Source organism: Kogia breviceps, chromosome 9, assembly GCF_026419965.1.
Source record: "Kogia breviceps isolate mKogBre1 chromosome 9, mKogBre1 haplotype 1, whole genome shotgun sequence".
Classification (NCBI taxonomy): Eukaryota; Metazoa; Chordata; class Mammalia; order Artiodactyla; family Physeteridae; genus Kogia; species Kogia breviceps.
The window spans coordinates 32,490,066-32,511,843 of NC_081318.1; the positions used below are offsets into that span (position 1 = coordinate 32,490,066).

At 38.3% G+C, this 21,778-nt stretch overlaps 1 protein-coding gene across 1 annotated transcript in view; it reads right to left on the reverse strand.

The window, feature by feature from the left end:
• CFTR (CF transmembrane conductance regulator) overlaps positions 1–21,778 on the reverse strand; it is a 189,501-nt gene that overhangs the window by 150,534 nt on the left and 17,189 nt on the right. Inside the window, exons 2-3 of the mRNA XM_067041634.1 lie at positions 10,312–10,482; positions 6,219–6,327 (exon numbers count right to left, since the gene is read on the reverse strand). Of these exons, the coding sequence (XP_066897735.1) occupies positions 6,219–6,327; positions 10,312–10,482 (280 nt within the window). The remainder of the gene's footprint in view (positions 1–6,218; positions 6,328–10,311; positions 10,483–21,778) is intronic.

Below are 21,778 nucleotides of genomic sequence, written 5' to 3' on the forward strand. Positions count from 1 at the left end.
AATCAAAGAAACTGAGACAAAGAGAATTTAAATAACTTTCCCAGTATCAGACAGCTAGCAAGTGGTAAAACTAGGATTTGAACCAGATAGTTTGACTCCAGAGCCCCCCATCTTATTCATAACGTTAAACAGAACAGGCAATGTTATAATATGACCTGGCAGTTGATCAATTCAAGCACTGTGACTAGTTCAGTATCAACCTACCAAATAAAGTTACAACTTAATATCACTGTAATTTAAGATAAAGCCATTTCTCTAGGCCCCGTATCATAGACACATAATTTAAAAGGTAGAAGGGATCATTGAAACTGTACACTTTTACCACATCACACTCATTAGTCACCATAGGATACTGGTTAACTAACACGAAGTAAAAGGCACCATGTTCACACCAAGAATGAGGAAACTGGGCTCCCTCATATCTAGTTTAAGTTGAAAGTACAAGATCACAGACAATTCCTAATTTACAAATCGATTTTGTTCTAAAATTTCACACGTGAGAACAGACACATTTTGCCCTAGATACAATATCCTACCAGACATGGGTGTTGGATTCCTAGGTTCGCCTTCAAAAGCACATATAATGGTAAATGCTCTTGGAGCACCTGTGTTCAATAATACTGTAAAAGCCTAACCAACCTGCATAACAACGTTTTTACAGAAAGAGATGGATCATCTCCTCCATGCAGTCTTGGAAGAGAAATATAGTCCCTCCTAGCTATACCTTTGCCCTCTCCACGCACACAGTCATCTATCTACTTCTCTCCAGCAGAGTCTTGAGAGACAGTGCCGGAGGAAGATACAGAAAGTTAACAGTTAACGTTGGGACACTGCAGTAAACCCTCAGCCACATTTAATCTCAGTGGGATTCTCATCACTTCTATTCAGGGGCTCCTTGGCCATAATTAGTCCACCTACTTCTCTTTTCACAATAACTGTAACTTCTAACTAGGCTTTCTCTTCTTCCATGACCCTGTAAATCCTTGCTACTCAAAGCATGGTGCTAGGGCAAACAGGATATTCACCAGGGATCTTTTAGAAATGCAGAATCTCAGGTTCCACCCCAAATCTGCATTTTAGCCAGATGGGAGGGGGCAGTGGTTGGTATGCATATAAAAGTTTGAGAAACACTGTCCTTCTGTCATTAGAGGACTTAATATTTATTTTTCTGTCTAAAATTTTTTTGATATTATCATTTTAAAAAAATCAAACTAAAAAATTCCATGTGTACCACCCCCCAATTCTCTCACCTTAGATTCTAGCGAAGTCAGATGCATTCAGTGATAACGTTCCTGCTTGTCTACCTCAATCAGAATCACCTGGGGAACTTTAGCCCTGAGCTCATCCCAGACCAATTAAGTCACATTATCTAGGGTTGGGCTGTTGGTTACTCTAAAGTAAAAATTCTCTGTTTCAAAGAAATCTAAACCCCATGACTTTCCAAACCTTGACACGGGAACTGGGTAGTACACTGTGGAGAGCCCAGGAAGTACAGCATGTGTGTTACGGATGGGGGTTCTAGTAGAGGGTAGAAATATTCAGGATGTAGGGTAAGTGTAGGCAGTGTAGCATTCAAGTCCCTGCTGGGGTTAGAGAAGCAGCTAGATCTGGGGGATGGGAGAGGAAGCTGAGAAAAGAGTTCTCCATGACAGGCATCTAGAAAATTTGCTGGAGGTAGGTGACCTTAGGTGAAAGGGACAAAAGTAAGTCAAAGTGCCTAAGCCAGAGACTACCTGTGTGCAGAATTCCCCAAAACACTCTCTTAGTTAGCAGTATGCTTAAATTCAACACTTACCCAATGTCTCTGTCAAAACATAAGGGACAAAGATCTTTGGCAAGACAGAATGTGGCACTTGAAAACTCTAATAGCCTAAGTCCTAAGACTTCTGTATGACCTTAAACTTCTTGGAGTTTAAGAAATTTAAATAATAAAAGTAGTTTGACTCAAGTTGCACTGACATTTATCTCAATTTGATGATGGAAATATGCCCAGAGCTGCCTAGGAATCAAGAATATATTTGAGTGAATGCTTGTAAATTTCTTATCATAATAAAGGTATTGTGATAACCATATTCTCTCAGTAATCTGCTTACAGGATTCCCTTCCCTTGGCTTCCCTCTGACTGTCCTTCATTGACTTGCACACTTCAATTCTTCAATGGCCAGTTTTTCCTTCAGTCCTGAAACCAATCGAATACTCTTTATACCACAATTATCCTGTTTTAGAGGGATTAAGAACATACAGGATATCTTGAAAGTATGTCCACCTTTTACCAAAAATAGTGTTATAGCAACTTCAAGAATTCTTGCTCATTTAATGGAACTTAAACATTACCAAGATGACACACACAGAAGAAAGAAGGAATCCCCAGAAAGAATACGATAAATATTAAGGCATCGGTATAAGTTGTTTAAGAGGATAGAGGTCTTATTATAACAGCGAAATTTTCTCCCTTTCTTTTCTTCCTGTAACAGACAGAAAGGATGGGGTAGAGAGATCAGATGCTCTGAAAAGCAACACTCATCTTAATGACCACCATATAAGTTCTTAAAGACTTAACAGTTTTCAACATTTTTACCACTTAAAACTGCACGGTGAGGCCGTGAAGCCTTTGCTCTGTGACAAGGGTGAGAAACCCACAGCCTCACCACACCTGTGCCATTGCCAATGTAAATTTCCTCTCCATGCCTTCTCACCATACACATTTCAGCTGCTTCCCCATCGATTCTTTTCCTCACGCATTTTCTACTGGTTATCAGTAGAAGTTGAGCTGATGGAAATCAACTTTGCCCTTTAAAGATGCTGTCAGTTTCAGACGAGTGGCCCTGGGCTCAGCTTAGATCAGGAGCACCACTCACTCCCCTCAATCCCACTCCTGGGTAATTAATACACCAAGAAAGGCTTTAAGATTCCTTTTGCTGGGATATTTTTAAGCTTGAGAAGTTTAAGAATAAGTTAGTCCTTCTCCACATCCACTCCATTCTTCTACCCTGAATTTTTTCTGTATGTTTGACTCAGCACTGCTGGCTCTTGGGTAGATTTCACACAGTTCCTTCCCAAGTATAAGTGGGCAGAATCCAGTTGGTTCTCCTGTCCTGCCACCTGCTCTGAACTTTCTTCAGATTTGCCCCTGAGGTGACCCTGGAAGAATCTTCAACATTCAAGCTTTTAACCTATATCTTCTGAGCAGATGCAAAAAAGCTCAGCAGACCCAAGACTGATTACTACAGTCACCATTCTATTGAGTACCTACATACAATCATTACAAATATAGTTACATAGCAATTATAATCTGATCTAATGCAAGGGTCATAGGTTTTGGAACCAAAGAGACATGGCTATCACTCAAATTTACCACATGAGTAACGTTGGAAAAGTTACTTAATTTCCTACATCTCAATTTCCTTTTCTATATATTTGAGGTACTAATGTCTGCTCCATGGAGTTGCTAGGAGAATTACCTAAAATAATCTGTATAAAGGGCTTAATGCTGAACCTGGAACAGATTAGGTACTCAATAAATATTAAACTATATTTTATTTTTTGATCTGTGTATACCAGACCAAAAATAAATTTTATAAATATGTTCATGTATCATCTAAATTTTCATGTTTAGGTGACTGCTTTGGTTCACATGAAACTTCTATGCTGGTAGAATCTAGAGAAATAAATTATCTCACAAGTCAGGCAGAGCATAAAGGGACTTAATAATTCAGCCTCTCTCCCAGCTTCTACTCAGTTGTGCTTATGTTAACCGATGGAAGCAGCATGTGACGGAGAACATGAAGAGAAAATTTTGAGTTTCTATACAATCTTAGTTATGACATAACAACTATTTGAAATATCATTCACTTCAATCCAAGGATGACTTATTAAGAATGTTGCATTCTTGGGACCTCCCTGGTGGTGCAGTGGTTAAAAATCCACCTGCCAATGCAGGGGACATGGGTTCGATCCCCGGACCGGGAAGATCCCACATGCCGGGGAGCAACTAACCCATGTGCCACAACTACTGAGCCTGCTCTCTCCAGCCCGCGAGCCACAACTACTGAAGCCCGTGTGTCTAGAGCCCGTGCTCTGCAACAAGAGAATCCACCGCAATGAGAAGTCCACACATCGCAATGAAGAGTAGCCCCCACTCACCACAACTAGAGAAAGCACACGTGCAGCAACGAAGATCCAACACAGCCAAATAAATAAATTAAATGGGTGACATAGATTAGTGGCTATATTAGTACCATACTAGAAAAATAACTCAGTGCTGAACATATATTTATTAAAAAAATGTTGTATTCTTATATGCTATGCACAGAGAAAACTGTACTTCTATACACTGATTCAAATGCAGAGAGTATAGTCATTAAGGCAAACAACAAATCATTTAAAAAAATTAAGTCAGATGGAGCCAGAGCTATGGATAAAATTGTTCCCCCAAAGTGGGACTTCCCTGGTTGATGCAGTGGTTAAGAATCCGCCTGCCAATGCAGGGGACACGGGTTTGATCCCTGGTCTGGGAAGATCCCACATGCCACGGAGCAACTAAGCACATGTGCCACAACTACTGAAGCCCACGTGCCTAGAGCCCGTGCTCCGCAACAAGAGAAGCCACCGCAATGAGAAGCCCTCGCACTGCAATGAAGAGTAGTCCCCGCTTGCCACAGCTAGAGAAAGCCCGCGCACAGCAACAAAGACCCAACGCAGCCAAAAAATAAATAAAATTTCAAAAATAAATAAATAAAAATTTTTAAAAAATTGTTTCCCAAAGCTCTGGGTGCTTTCATTAAGAAAAATCACCTCAAAGATACCTTAAAAGATAGTTAATTCTTCAGCTACCTTATTCATATTTACAGATGAAATATTTTCACCCCCAAACTGCTGCAGGTTTCTACAGAGATAGATAGATAGATAGACAGATAGACAGACATCAATAGACAGATAATTTCAAAAGCCAGAGCATTTCTCCCAGGAGGTAATCAAGAGCATTACAAAACATTGGGGACCTAAATGTGGTCATCTTTGTCAAAACAAATGTGTAAATGTATGTATTTGCTGTGTATTAAGTACAAGTTCTTAAAGCAATGCAACTTGCATGGCATCTCTTCGGGAGACACTATGGCAACCCTCACTCCCAAAGGCATGAAGACCAATATAATTACAACACAAATCCATTCAACTGGTACCTAACCTCCCAAAGCAAATATTGTGCACAGCCTTTACTTGAAGACTAAATAAGTTTTCAACTTGCCATCAGTTTTACAGGTTACAGTCAAGGATTCCAAATGATGCTCTGGTGAGGTAAAAAATAATACCTCAGAGTCATATTTGACAACAGCTGGGGAACATCCCAGACTGCACTTAAACACCATAAAGCCTGGGATCTTCCCGCATTGAGCTCTCTTCACAATGAGGAAGACATAGGAGACTGAGAAAACATACTGCAGGAGTACCTCACTGCCATATTTTTAATTTTTGCTATTTTTTCTTGAAACAATTCAGCATGTAGATATGATTTCAAAATATTACAAACACTCATATATGTAATTGGCTGAATTTTACCTAATTCTCCTGACATTGTCTCCTGACTTTCTCCTGTTGAATACAGGAAAATAAAATCATTGGCAATCTCATATACCAGTAATATAATGTGATTTAGGATCATAACAGAAAATAACTTTTTAAAAGAAATTTATTTTACTGAACCCATCTGAAATTATAAATGGCCACCTGTGTTCCAGGACATCCTAGTTCCAATGCATTTTTTACTTATATCCACTAGAGTTTTAGTGGTTTCTTTGTATTCAGAGCTAGCCTTTTACCTGTGTACCAGATTACCCTAGTCCTTCTATAATCATAAAAATGAATATAGGGACTTCCCTGGTGATGCAGTGCTTAAGAATCTGCCTGCCAAGGCAGGGGACACGGGTTCGAGCCCTGGTCCAGGAAGATCCCACATGCCACGGAGCAACTAAGCCCATGTGCCACAACTACTGATCCTGCGCTCCAGAGCCCGCAAGCCACAACTACTGAGCCCACGTGCCACAGCTACTGAAGCCTATGCAACTAGAGCCCATGCACTGCAACAAAGAGTGGCCCCTGCTTGCCACAACTAGAGAAAGCCCACGTGCAGCAATGAAGACCCAAGAAAGCCAAAAATAAATAAATAAATAAAAATGAATATAATTATTTTACCCATAATGATTTACAAATGAGATCCTTACCCCTAAATATAGTATGATTCCATAGAACATAAATCTCCAGAAAAAGCATCGCCGAAGGGCATTAATGAGTTTGGGATTTTTCTTTGAGGCCAGTTCTCTATCCCATTCTCTGCAAAAGAATACAAAGTGGGACGAGTAAGTTGCATGTGCAAATATCTGAGTTCTCTATTTCCCTTAACATAGTTTTATTCACACAAGTACATTCAAGGAAATTAACCCAAGTGACTAAAGAGACAAAACCTTGGGGGGACCTTCCAACACCAACGCTCAGGCAGATGTTTGGCAAAATTCAATGCTCTGCTATATACCAATTTTCAAGGAGTTGACTTCATGAAAAGGCCACACTATATGTGTTAAAGAAAGGTTCTGGGCTTCTAAAAAGCAATGAATGCAAGAGGTGGACAAATAAAATGTGACTCTTATGAATACACATTGCTATGCTTAGAACAAGGTGAAAACTAAATATTTAATTTTTTTCCCTTCACCTCTTGATCTTTACCTGTTTAGAATTGTAGTGGATTTTACAAAATCTAACTGTCAAACCAAAAACAAGATTAAAAGTCAGGTGGATTTTTCCATGATTTAACATTAGAAAAACTTATTGTTTTTAAATGTAGGGGTATGAAACAAGTATCATCAACTTTGATTTTCAAATACTAAAGTCATTCTTTCCAATAAACATCTTTGGAAAATTAGAACAGAATCAAATTCTATATTTTCTGGCAGGAGTAGAAATTAAATAAGTCTGAAAAATGGTTGGTGTCAAATAAATGTCTGTTTTCTTTTAAATACTATACATTCATCAGCCAATTATATTTACATTTTTGCCACTACTTTCTGTTCATAAAAACCCTCTTTCTCTTCCCAAGTGGATAAAATATACCCCTAAATGTTACCGTCATCTTCATTTTTAAACTGTACAGAGATGAAAAGTTTCACAGGAAAGAACTATATAAAGACTTTATATTTTATCAACAGCTATTCTCATTACTATCCATCTACCATTATTAGAGGTGGTTCTATGTTACTCCAAAGGAAGACCACACAACTGAGATTTGAGGGCAGGTTTGGCAGTCATGGACATTGTGCATGGACACTGGCTTCCCTGAGAAGCTTACTCTCTATCATGCCTAATTACGCTATGCCATCCATCTACCTGCTCACACTCTTCCCACTCTTTCACTCACACACAAGACTTGCCTCCCATCCATGTCATTTGGTGATTCACAATGGGGTAAGAAGTTAAATATGGAGACAGATTCTGCCTCTCTTTCAAAGGAAGAATGAGTCAGATGAGAAAGCCAGGAAGAGAGGTGGTACATAAACCAAAGAAATGGTTTCAAGTTGGGAAGAAGTGGTCAACCCTGAACTCATGGTAGGAAGATGTCATATTTGACCTTAAGAGACCTCTGGTGACCCTAGTCAATGTCCTTTTAGGAATATGGTAGACACAGAAACCATATTTCAGGGAGCTGAGATGTAAAGGAAAGGAGAAGGAGAGAGACCAGGAGAGCACAGAGATATTAGTTGTGGGGGAAAAAAAAAAAAGTGAATGAGATAGCGATCTGAGGGGAAGGCAAACCTGGGGAACTTTTCAGTGGATGGGACTTGAACTACTGGACCCTGAGGGAAGGAATCAGCAGCAAGAGTAGATGGGGTAGTTCCCGCAATACCACAACAGACCCAGTAAGCATTCCAAACACCAAGAGTTGAATCATAATGGAAGAAATTTTATACTTATCAAGTTTGTAGCTTAGCTACAACCATGGAATGGATGCGTGGTCTGCATACAGGAGTAATGCACAGGGTTCAAATCCACGGCCACAAACTGAGCCAGATGGGCCAAGGTACCTCAACCACATGGTAACCACCTAGGGCCTTCGTCACATGTCATCTTTGAAATCTGTGGCCAGGGTCACTTTCCAAGGGTGCAGAGATACAAAGTACTATAAGTATTTCACTCTTTCAAAATATTTCAGTAAATTCTAAATAACAATTTTTATAAAAAAGAAATAACAGAGTGAAGAAGAGATACCCCAAAAAAGACAAAAATAATAAAGATAAAGTTTATGGACTTATGCTGGCACAGTGTTGGATTGAAACAAAATAGGTACATTTTAAACATTGAATTGATATGGAGACACAAAGAAAACTGAGGAGAAAAAAATGTTAGGCCAGATAATCCTACAAATTCAGGTTATGTCCTCTATTTGGCCATAAGTAAAAATAAATCTGGAGTACGCAGCTTTTGATTAACCTAGTCCTACTCTGATTAATCTTTCCCTCAGCATCCATTTAGAACTTAGATATTCATTATCTACTATATTATTTTGAACTTGTTGATATACCTATAATATATATGCTTATATATTTTATCTCTGTAGAAGTGTTACAGGTTTGTACATAATGCTAGCCATTTCACATTCAATCATCATTCATTCATTCATTCAACAAATATTTACTGAGCACCTACTACAGTCAGCCATTCATGTCTGTGGGTTCCTCATCCTCAGATTCAACCAACTGAGGGTGGAAAATACTCACCAAAAAAAATTCCAGAAAGTTCCAAACAGCAAAACTTGGATTTGTCATGTGCTGGCCACAATTTACATAGCATTTACATTGTATTAGGTATCATAAGTAATCTAGAGATGATTTAAAATATACCAGAGGATATGTGTAGGTTATATGCATTTTGTATAAGGGACTTGAGCATCCACAGATTTTTATATCCAGGGGGAAACTAGCAAGGGACAACTGTATATACCAGACCCTATTCCAGGCACATCATAAACTGAACAAATCAAACAAAAACAAAACAAAACAAAAAAATATATCCCTGCCCTCATGACACGTACACACACTAAGTACTCAATATTAGGAGCTGGACCTTGAACTTGGAAATGTGAAGCTGATACTCCCACTAGCCTAATTCTTTGAATAAAATCAAGAAAAAGTAAGCCTGAATATCTTATTTGCCTTGAAATTTCAAAAGAAATTCAATGAATTTCATGAAAATAAGGTAAACAAATTGAAAATCTATTCAACTATTTTATTTTGGTGCAGTAAAAAGTAGCTACTTCTTTTTCTTTTTTCTGTCAACTCCCTCTCCCCTTTCCCCTTCATCTGGTATCAGATCCTGTACTGCTGGCACAAGACACAGTCTAGCTCATTCATAGATTGTTGTTGGTCCAAAGAGTGAGCTTGTGACTCAAAAGTTTCTGGGATTTTTCACATTTGGCCACAAGAGAAAGGACTCTTTCCTCTGTGGTCTATAAAAATATGAGCAAAGAGTTCTGAGGACCCACTGCATGGAGGAAGCTGGTCTGAGAGAATAAAACCAGTCCCTGGTTCCACTGAGTCCCTAAGGCCAATTCTCTACCTAGGCCTTCACACAGGTAGACTACATGAACCAATAAATTCCCTTTTAAATAAATTCACTGGCAACCAAAAGGATTATAACCAATACTCTTAGAAAGGGAGACTTCTTTACAATGGGAAACACTGTTTCTGGGGAGGCCAAGAGTATATACCTGGGTTTGAACCACAGCTCAATCAATTATTATCTGGAAAATTACATCATCTCTCTGAGCCTCAGTTTGCTCTTCTGTAAGACAGAGATAATTATGCTTTCCTTCCAGAGTGGCTGAGAGGAGATACTATACCTGGCATTCAACGTATACTCAAAAATATGAAATTTTTACATTTCTTTGACATCCAACAGCCTCTACCCTAAGATTTCCAAGTATGTACATTTGTATTCACACATTAAGATTCTGGAGGCAAATGTACACAACTTGCTTCATAAAGATGTGATTCCAGTCTTCACAAAATCCACGTAATAGTCTTCAAAGACAGGTAGCTTCTCAGAATTCAAATATGTGTTTTTCAGAAAAAGGTCCTATCTCAGGAAAATGGTTTTTCTTCTTTCATCCTTTCATTAATTCTTAACTAATCAAGACTTCATCAAGAAAATAGGATGTTCCTATTATAAATATGCCATTTTAAGAATTAAACCCTCTAATGTCAGTTCTCTATTCTCTAAATAATAATATTAATTTCTCTCTTCAATAAACAATGTGCATGAACATACCTTTCCAACTTTTCAGATAGATTGTCAGCAGAATCAGAAGAAGAGATATGGTATATGTCTGACAATTCCAGGCGCTGTCTGTACCCTTTCCTCAAAATTGGTCTGGTCCAGCTAAAATAAAGAGGGGAGAGACAGATATAAATGTTAACTTGATTTGACCTCCAGTGTAGACTTGGAATCAGTTACAGTTTCAAATTTTCTAGCATGTGGAAAATGGTGGTAGTGCATAAATACGAGAATAAAATAAGTCAACTTATATAAATGCCAGGGAGTCATATCTTACAGAACACAACTATATAAAACATCATCACCTCTGAACAGATGTGACTATAGCTTTGTCTAAAAGGATGGGGGATGACGGTAGAATCATCATCTTTCCCAGAGGAAAAAAACAAACTGCTAAACATTCTATACTAAAAGTATTCTTCAAGAAAAAAAAAAAGAAGAAAGTTCCCCAAAATAACCAGATACTAGGAGTTTATAGTTTGCTGAAGTCCAGTCTCTACCACTTCAAATACAAAATGATCTGTGAATAAGAAGACAGACCCTCAAACAACACCCTTATATAATTTTGTTAACCATAGCTCACATTTGTTAAATGAACTGACTGTAGCTGGAGTATCAATTTGTTGACTTAATCATCACCCCGAATGAGGGTGGGGAATCATAATTTTCTTATGTTTTGTCTCCTCACCCCGTAGCAGTTACGCACATCTGCCTGCTACGCATCTAATAAATAACAATTTATGATGGAAGCTAGGGAAGCTGGCATAGTAAATACTTATGCAGGATACTCCAGTTATTTTCAAATACATTGTTTCTAACTACTGTGAATAAGGCAAAATAATCTTCACAGAGATAAGAAAATCTAAAAAGAAGTCAAAGACAAGGGAGAACAAAGAGGAAAGAGGGAGGGGCAGGAGAATTGTAAAACAAAGAAATCACCTACACAGAGAAACTTCTAAATGAAATTTGAGCAAATGAGACCTTTCTCATGTGAAATTTCATATATTTACTTATTTTTTTAACATCTTTATTGGAGTATAATTGCTTTACAATGGTGTGTTAGTTTCTGCTTTATAACAAAGTGAATCAGGTGTACATATACATATATCCCCACATCTCCTCCCTCTTGCGTCTCCCTCCCACCCTCCCTACCCCACCCCTCTAGGTGGTCACAAAGCACTGAGCTGATCTCCCTGTGCTATGTGTCATATATTTATTAAAGAAAGGAATTGAACTTGGAATCAGTGATTCCCAACATATGCTTTTACCCTTACCATCTTTTCTTCAGAGAGTCCTAAAATTTGGTGTCATTGAGACTTTGGTAATACATCAAAATTCATGTTACCCACCAAAAATCAATAGGGAGTGTTTTACCAATATCTGAGAAGCAAAATAAACTTATACTAGGAAAAGTATTCTAGCAAAGCCATTCAGAATTAAAAGAGGAAATGCTATGCCAAATGCAAACATTTTGACATTGTTTCAGGGCAAAACTTTGCAGAAGGCTCTCATGTCCACCTTCACCACTCCCACCCCAAGAGTCCAGATTCTTGTTTACACTTCCCTTGTCTCCACCTTCTTCAGTCAGCCACTGCCCTGTATTCCTGATGTCTCTACAACTTGTCCTTCCTTAAAATTTAACTGAATTAAGACCCAGCTCAAGGACTTTGCTAGTGGTCCAGCAGTTAAGACTTCACCCTCCCAATGCAGGGGGCCCAGTTTCAATCTCTGGTCAGGGAACTAGACCCCACATGCCACAACTAAAGACCCCGCATGCTGCAACTAAAGATCCAGCATGCCACAACCAAGACCCGGCACAGCCAAATAAATAAATGAATATTTTTTTAAAAAGACCCTGCTCAAAGGCTCAGTAGTTTCACCAACCATTTCTGACCAAGATATCGAGTGACAATGGCTTAAATTGTCAATTTCTTCCATTAACTTGCAATATTTGCAACTTAACAAGAGCCTTCAAACCTCAGCAAAGGGTGATCATTGTTTTATCTTTATTGCCCGGTGTGATCCATTGGCAATTTCTCCTGGAGAACAAGAATGAAAATAGTTAAGGACAGTCTGAACACAGCAGTTAAAGAAGTGCTGTGATCATGCAGCATCTGCATTGGGCATTGTCTGTGAGGATGCTGGCACGCCCACCGGGCACTCACAATCCAGTAGCCAACATAGGCACTTTGGAAGCACATTTGCCAATACAGGGGGCAGTAAGGGTGTGAAAAATCTGGGACAGCAATTTAGGATATAAACTCCGTTCTGTTGGTTATAAGCCTTTGTAAACTTAAGAAGTGAAAAGGTGAAGCAAGTGTTTACTACTAATAAAAAAAATTATGTGTATACAGCACTTTCACAAACACTAGCATATTGTGATTTTAATTTGAAAATCTCGATAGGTAGGTAGAACAAGAAGAGATCATTGCCCTACTTTAAGGATAAAGAAATGGAGGCTCAAAGATGTTAAATTTGTCTGTTACTAAACGCCACAAACTAGATTTTTTTACCACATTCTTCTGATGTCATTTCTTCCTTTACCATGTTCAGCTCTTATGTTTAGGAAAATTAAACTTGGTGGGTTATTCTAGACATAGTGCTGGAACGTGGGTCTGGAAGCAGGGAGACCAGAAGCTAGCAGACTGCAGGCAGTAGTGTGGTGTCATGTACTGACAAATCTTTAACCATGCCTTCTCCAGGAAAACAAAAAGTGACATGGTATTTGCCAATTTCTGTGGTGTAAATACTCCCACCATGACCAGTTTCAAGTCATCAAATGTGAAGTCACTGAACACAGAGTTAGGAAGAGATACACAGCTGCATATTATAAGATAGTGTGATTACCATTCAGATACAATCAACATAACCTCAATACATAGATAATAACTATGTAGTCATAACTTTTCAATTATTATCTTTGTTTTAATATAATTTAATTGTAAGTGTAAATCAATTAATTTTTAATACAATTGTACTTAACAACCAGCTCACAAAGTTCCTGAAAATTTAACAATCAGCTCAGCCAGAAAGGGCCAACAGCAATAGATTACTGACCGCCAGATGATTGAAAGACTCAGAACAAGGGTAATAGCATTGAGAATGGAAAGGAAGGGGCCTACGGAAAATTTAGAAGAGAAAAATATACTCCATCTATTAATAAAACTTTCATTTTCAGTGTGTTTGAAATTGTTAAAATATGAAACTAAATTTACAAATAAAGAGAAGTTCACTATCTGTAAATATTACAATACCAAAGACATTTGCAGTAAATTTAAAAACAAATATTCTCTTTCTTTTAAAAACTAAATAAACATACATTTTTTGGTCCATATCTAAGACCTGATCACCGTTTCCATTAATGAGTTTCTAGCTCATTTTTAAAATACTTTAAGTAACACCTACATTTATAAAAAGCTTCCTGCATTATTCATGCCCATTTTAATATATATGTTACACCAAGACATCTAGTTTTGATTATCAAGAGTTCCATAGCCCAGCATCATCAAATCAAACATATTCAGTAGTATTAAAAGTTAGCCATTTATAATTATCAATATAACTTAGTGTTTCTGATAGATTCACTACAGTAAACCTCTATTTGTAACCTGAAATAGAAACAACTTAAGGTAAATTATGAGAACTAAAATCAATTAACCTTAGGCTGCCTGGCAATCACCAGAGTTATCTGAAAGAATTTATTTCGTGAGATTAAACCAAAAAGAAAATTGAATGAAATTTCTGCCCCATCAAGGAGGTCTCCATGACTACCTCAAGCCAGTCACAGAAATACAAAACAAAAAAAAAACCAAAAGAAACAAAAAACTCCCCAGGCATCTACACTTAGACATGCACTGAAATATTAGTTATTGTAAAACTCCAGCCACCACTTTTTTTGAATGAGCTTGAGTATGTTAAACATACTTGGATAGAATTTAGAAATGCCAACTCAGGACTTCTACTTCAGTAGTTCTTCCATTAAATATTAATGAGTACTCAGGTGTTTCATTAGCAAGGCAGGTACACCTGGAATAACCAAAAGCAATAAACACTATTCCTCCTCCTTATCCTCAAATCTGCTCCCACCCACCCTTCCTCTAACCTCTAACTGATCTTACCCTTCTCCTTCATTCATAACCTGTCACTGTATATTGAAAATGGACTTATAAATTGATCTACTTAGAAACTGTGACAGTTTGCAAAGTTCTCATTATTTCTAACAGAAACTAGCTAATCATTAATTACAAGGTAGCAGACAGAGATCCTTAAGATATATAGTTCTTTATAACCTAAAGTTTTGGGACTTCCCTGGTAGCTCAGTGGTTAAGAATCCACCTGCCAATGCAGGGGACAAGGGCTTGAGCCCTGGTCCGGGAAGATCCCACATGCCACGGAGCAACTAAGCCCGTGTGCCACAACTACTGAGCCCGCGAGCCACAACTACTGAAGCCCACGTGCCTAGAGACCATGCTCCGCAACAAGAGAAGCCACCGCTCACAGCAACTAGAGAAAGCGTGCGTGCAGCAACGAAGACCCAATGCAGCAAAAATAATAATAATAACAATAAATAAATGTATTTTTATTTGTAGTACGCAGGCCTCTCACTGTTGTGGCCTCTCCCGTTGCGGAGCACAGGCTCCGGACGCACAGGCTCAACGGCCATGGCTCACGGGTCTAGCCGCTCTGCGGCATGTGGGATCTTCCCGGACCGGGGCACGAACCCGTGTTCCCTGCATTGGGAGGCAGATTCTCAACCACTGCGCCACCAGGGAAGCCCAATAAATGTATTTTTAAAAATATATATATATATCCTAAAGTTTTCAACGAACTTAAAAAAAGTCTAGTACCCAGACACACTGTGCACTTAACGATAAGAGTCTTCAGGTTTTATTAAGGGAAAATGCTATCACTTGATATTTTTAAATATATACACACACATACACACAATGAAACTGTATTTAGTTTCTTAGGACAAAATTTCCGATTTCTACATAAATTTAGAGTAACTTGCAATTTCTTATGATGAAAAGAATTTTCCAATTATAGACACTATTAAAGCCTTGATTTTCATGAAACCTATCCCTGTAAAACCACATAATTTAAGCTTATAATCATTTTTCCATTTGATATTTGGTTTTTATTAATCCAACAGAGGCATCTGACATTTTCATCTGCTAGAATTTAAGATGAAGGTCAGGTATCAGACCTTTTCAGTTTCAAATGATTTTGTTTGTATAAAACAATCATGCCTCCACATTATTTAACATTACTTTTGATATAACTTGCCAGATAAAATGAAATGAAATAGCAAATTCAAACCCATGGTTGCATGACGCATCTCCTAAATACTGACAAATTGATACACTCAAATGACTAAGTCTTTTTCCTTTTTGCATGAAATAATACTTGAGGAACTAAGTAGAAATTACTCTAAACTGCTTAGTATGGACAAATTTAAATACGCTAGAGGTTTTCTCATCATTCAATATATTTACCATGAGTTTGAAATAGCCCAAATAAGCTGGATAGTCCTAACTAAAGAAAATGTTGAAGTTCAGGCTGAGGAAAGAGGGGGAATCATTTGAACAGACTGTGACAACAAATCTCAAATTCCTGCAGCACATTCTGCCAGTTTGTTTTAGGTTTTTTGATAAATGGCTATGATGGGAAGGACTGATTTGAGACCAGAAGTCATTTCATCTCTAAAAGGATGTTTCTTTTCTAAGTCATATAAATAACACTTCAAATGTCACAGTTATTTTATCAACTTAGATCTGGTGTTATCTTATAGTTGGATATTTTTTTTTTTTTTTTTTTTTTTTTTTTTTTTTTTTTTTTTTTTTTTTTTTTTTTGCGGTATGCGGGCCTCTCACTGTTGTGGCCTCTCCCGTTGCGGGGCACAGGCTCCGGACGCACAGGCCTAGCGGCCATGGCTCACGGGCTTAGTTGCTCCGCGGCATGTGGGATCTTCCCGGACCAGGGCACGAACCCGTGTCTCCTGCATCGGCAGGCGGATTCTCAACCACTGCGCCACCAGGGAAGCCCATATAGTTGGATATTTTTTTTCTCAATGAACTTTAGTAAAAATAAAACTTGAGAAAGTAATGGCATCTAGCTCTCAAAAGTCCTGTATAAAACTTGTAGGCTTCAAGAATGCACCCCAAAGTCACAGCATTGGGGTGAGGGTCAAGTCAGTGAGTCTCTGTCCTCTCATCCCACAAGGTAATTAAACAGGGTTTGCTGCTTTTTTGCCCATAAAATGGTAAATTTATAATAAATAACCACTTTAGTCAGCTCAATCACCTTTTTTTTTTTTTGCGGTACCCGGGCCTCTCACTGTTGTGGCCTCTCACATTGCGGAGCACAGGCTCCAGACGCGCAGGCTCAGCGGCCATGGCTCACGGGCCCAGCCACTCCGCGGCACGTGGGATCTTCCCGGACCGGGGCACGAACCCATGTCCCCTGCATCGGCAGGCGGACTCTCAACCACTGCGCCACCAGGGAAGCCCCAGGAAGTTCTTTTTAATTAAAGAATAAGTTACATATTATAATTAGTACTTGCTATGGCTAGCTATGCACATAAACTTTCTAGTCAAAAAAGAAATTAACTCCATGATTTTCAAATAATGTTCACTATTAATTTTCATTTCCCATAAAAGTACTTTCTTTTCTTTCCTGATATGATTGTCTGAGGTAAAACTTTATCATGAAGACTACAAAACTCCAGTCACCTAACTTCTACTGCGAATCTGTTACTGAAAAAACTGAATTAGTGATTTTAAGAAAACTCTAGGTTTTAACTCTGTCATTTTCCAGTCATGTGACCTTGGAAACAGCTCTTCTTAAGCTCTCTCAGCTGCAGCTCCTGCTGGAAATAATTACTATGACTACCTGGTTTTCACGGGGGCCAAATTCAATGTTGTCTATAAAATATTATAGCTGTACATTATTGCATTGCTTCTTCATAGAAACTACTCGGCTTTAGTTTAATTTTCAGAGCACTAGAGTTGATTATTATTGGGATTATAACAAAAGTACTAGATAACCTTAATAGACTATTCCTATAACTCTCTAAAATTCTAAGTATTTCACATACGTTATTTCATCTTATTCCCCACTACAATTCAAGAGATAAGCCCTAATATTATCTCCATCTTACAGATGAGTAACTGAGGCTGAGGGAGCTTAAATAATTTATCCAAGGCAGAGTTAGAATTTCAAAACAGGACTGTGATACCAAAGCCTACACTTGTACCACATTTGCCATATTAGGACGAATTTTAGAAGAAAAAAAAAAACAGCACACAGATAAGTATAATATGAAAAGCATAAACAACAACAGAAAAAATAGATAAATTCGACATCATCAAATTATAAAACTTGGGCTTCCCTGGTGGTGCAGTGGTTGAGAATCTGCCTGCTAATGCAGGGAACACGGGCTCGAGCCCTGGTCTGGGAAGATCCCACATGCCGTGCAGCAACTAGGCCCATGAGCCACAACTACTGAGCCTGCATGTCTGGAGCCTGCGCTCCACAACAAGAGAGGCCGTGATAGTGAGAGGCCCGCGCACCGCGATGAAGAGTGGCCCCCACTTGCCGCAACTAGAGAAAGCCCTCGCACAGAAATGAAGACCCAATACAGCCAAAAATAAATATAAATTAATTAATTAACTTTAAAAAATTATAAAACTTTTATGCCTCAAAACAGACTATCAATAAAGTAGAAAAATAACCCAGAGAATGGGAGAAAATTTTTGCAAATCATATATCTGATAAGAGACCCATATCTGGAACATACAAGGGACTCTTACAACTCAGTAATAAAAAGACAACCCAATTTAGAAATTGGCAAAGGATCTGAATAGACATTTCTCCAAAGAAGATATACAAACACCCCCAAACATATGAAAAGATGTTGAACCTCATTAGCCATTAGAGAAATGCAAATCAAAACCACAGTGAGATTCTACTACACACCCACTAGAAAGGCTATAATCAAAAAGACAGGTAATGATAAGTGTTGACACAGATGTGGAAAATAATATTAGAGCCCTTATACCCTGCTGGTGGGGATGTAAAATGATGCAGCCACTTTGGAAAAAAATCTGAAAGGTACTCAAAATATTAAACAGAAAGTTACCACATGACCCAGCAATTCCACTCCTTGGTGTATGCCCAAGAGAAATGAAAATATATGTCCACATGAAAACTTGTACACAAGTGTTTATAACAGCATTTTTTATAATAAGCAAAAAAGTAGAAACAATCCAAATATCTACCAACTGCTGAATGGAGAAATGTATAATCCTACAACTTGAATATTGCTGAGCGATAAAAAAGAATGACATACTGATACATGCTACAACTTGGATGAATCTTGAAAACATTATGCTAAGTGAAAGAAGCTAGTCACAGAAGACCACATTGTTTCATTTATATGAAATGTCCAGAACTGGCACACCTATGGAGAAAGTGGATTAGTAGTTGTCCAGGGTGGGGATGAAGGAGGGAATGAGGAATGATTGCTTATGGGTATGGAGTTTCTTTTTGGGGTGATGCAAGTGTTCTAAAATTGGTTGTAGTGATAGTTTCAAATCTCTTGTATACTTTAAGTAGGTAAATTTTTTGGTATGTGAATTGTACCTCAAAAAAGCTGGTATTAAGACAAACAGCATAAAGAAATCAATTGTCAGCATGGATTTTAGAAACTTTTCCCAAATGTTTGATTTTCCCTCCTAGAGTTGGTGAAATGCACATTTTTATTATGGTGACTTTGACACTCTAAACCCTTTCATATATGTCAGTGCCTGGGTAGCTGCTACTAGTGATTAAGACTTTGTGCAAAGCCCACCAAAGGATCCAAGGATTGATGGCATGAAACATGAGTCATATAAATCATTTATTCCTGGCCCCCACAAGCAAAGCACTTAATTGCTAGAACTACTATGAATACAGAAAAAATAAGAATGGTGAGGGAGTAGCATTGGCATAAAAAGACCACTTCTAACAGCTATACTTAATCCATTCACATGTATTGGATTTCAGGGACTCAAGCAATTGAGAGACAATAAGCAATGCTACAAAAAATAGCCCAAGTCCATGGACTTTAGAAAAGTAGCCTCAGAGCATTGTTTCATGGTTTTAGTTTGATTTTTATTCTATCTGGGCATGAAGCCACAAATAAGAGACACAAAACTGATTATAGCTGGAACAACTGGCTAGAAAGATAGGATGATTAACTACCCAATAAAATTGCTGCATCTTGTATGAGTTCACTTTTAGGAGCTCTTTACTAACCTAGAAAGACAAGTGATAACATTGCTCTCTAACTTTGATTTTTATTTCCATTGGCAATAAGAAATATATCTGGGGGCTTCCCTGGTGGCACAGTGGTTAAGAATCTGCCTGCCAATGCAGAGGACATGGGTTCGAGCCCTGGTCCAGGAAGATCCTACATGCCATGAAGCAACTAAGCCCATACGCCACAACTACTGAGCCTGCGCTCTAGAGCCCGTGAGCCACAACTACTGAGCCTGAGTGCAACAACTACTGAGCCTGTGCTCTAGAGCTCACGTGTCACAACTAACAAGCCCGTGTGCCACAACTACTGAAGCCCATGCACCTAGAGCCCGTGCTCTGCAACGAGAAGCCACCGCAATCAGAAGCCCATGCAAGACCCAATGCAACCAAAAATATAAAAAATTATTAAAATAAAAAGAAATATATCTGAAACCAAGAAAAAAAAGGAAGAGGGGAAATGGCTTGGCCTTCTGATTTTATGGTAGAAATACCACTGGGTTACTGGCTGGCATTTGTAAGAGCTTACAGAGAGAAACTTGTGTGACTATCAGAAAATCACCACTATTATTTTAGACAATTCCATACTAGCAACAGAGCAGAGAAGCAGTTTTAAGCATGCCCAGTGGTAGCTGAAAGGAAAAGAAGGAAAACAAGTTCTACATCATCTTCTAAGGTAGGAACAAAACATACTTTACATGAGTGATGTAAGGATATCTCCGACATGATATATTGATTTAACTGGTATTTGTTTTATAATTAACCCACTTATTCCCTCACTTTTTTACAGAACTCTGAATCCCTTATTGAAGCTCTTTGTTCACCTAGTTTGTTCAGACACCATCACTAGGACCCAAAGTAAACCCTCTAACAGGCTTCTTCATCCTTCAGCAATGAAATCTCCATGTCTTTCGGAGTCAGGGTTGCCATTCTAGAATTAACTCAACATCTGGAGTCAAGGCCACTTGATATTTCTCTACTAAAGTCTTTCTCGCAATATGGAGATAACTCTCCTCTTTTGGGGACAGAAGTCCTCTGAGAAGCTCTGGGCTGTGGAGTCAGGGATCTGTTTGGTATGAGCTGTAATAGGCAAATCACATGCTAGACTCTCATGACCTTCAACTTCCAAATGACTTAATGACCCCTCACCATGTGTACAAAAAATATCACTACTTATTAAATCCTCTGTGACACCTGCTTTCCAGTTACTGCCTCAAAGCAACTTTTCCCAAAATTAAAAAAAAAAGCAGTCTAAGTCCACCCAACATAGTTTACTTAAGGATGTTTACTTGTTTATTTTGCTTGATAGATGGAATGGTAAAATGGAGATTGGAGACAACCTCAGAAACGTTTTAAGATGAAGATGGTTAAGAATGAATCTTCCAAGGGTAACATTCAAACATGATGCACCAGGAAGACAAAACTGGTGATTTTTTAAATTTAGGCATGATAAATCTGGTCTTTTGGGTTCTGCTTGGAATCCTCTAGCCAGATAAATGATGAGTCAAATTCCAGAGTTTTTCTCATTTGTCTTAACTTTCTGTTTACTCTAACTTGTGTATGTTCTGTTATACTGTTATCCTGCTGTTACTCATGATTATTTCTCAGGATTCAAAGAGCCTTATGGCATTGTATGCAGACTTCTCAGCTGCAGATAATTCCCCATCTTCAAACTATATATGGAATTTGGTCATTGGTTGCATTTTAACCCCTTTTAATCTTCCATTGTTATTAGTTCACCCTTTAGAAAACAAATCACAAATTATAGCATTAAAAAGTAAATTTAGCATCTTCTTTATTTCTCCCTGCTTTGGCAAGGTGGGGAGTGTTTGTAGACACATTGTATGACTCAGGATTTAAGTTTCAGATCCTGTTCCTGAGGTTCTGGAGCAATGCTAATGCTATTTTTCATTTTCTTGGAGCCTTGATATCACTGAGAGGGACACTGACAGTAAAACTCCTATGAGATGTAAGGGGAGGAGAACAGTAGTGGCTGAACCCTCACTCATCCCCAGTGTGAATCCCAGGAAAAAAAGGGAGGCCGGACAGAAGCAGAGAATGGAGACAGCCATTGGTTCAAGGCTTATGATGGAAATAAGACTTCACTGCAAAAGCCTTACTTTAAATCCTCTTCACTTAATCTCTACATCTTTTTTTCATATAG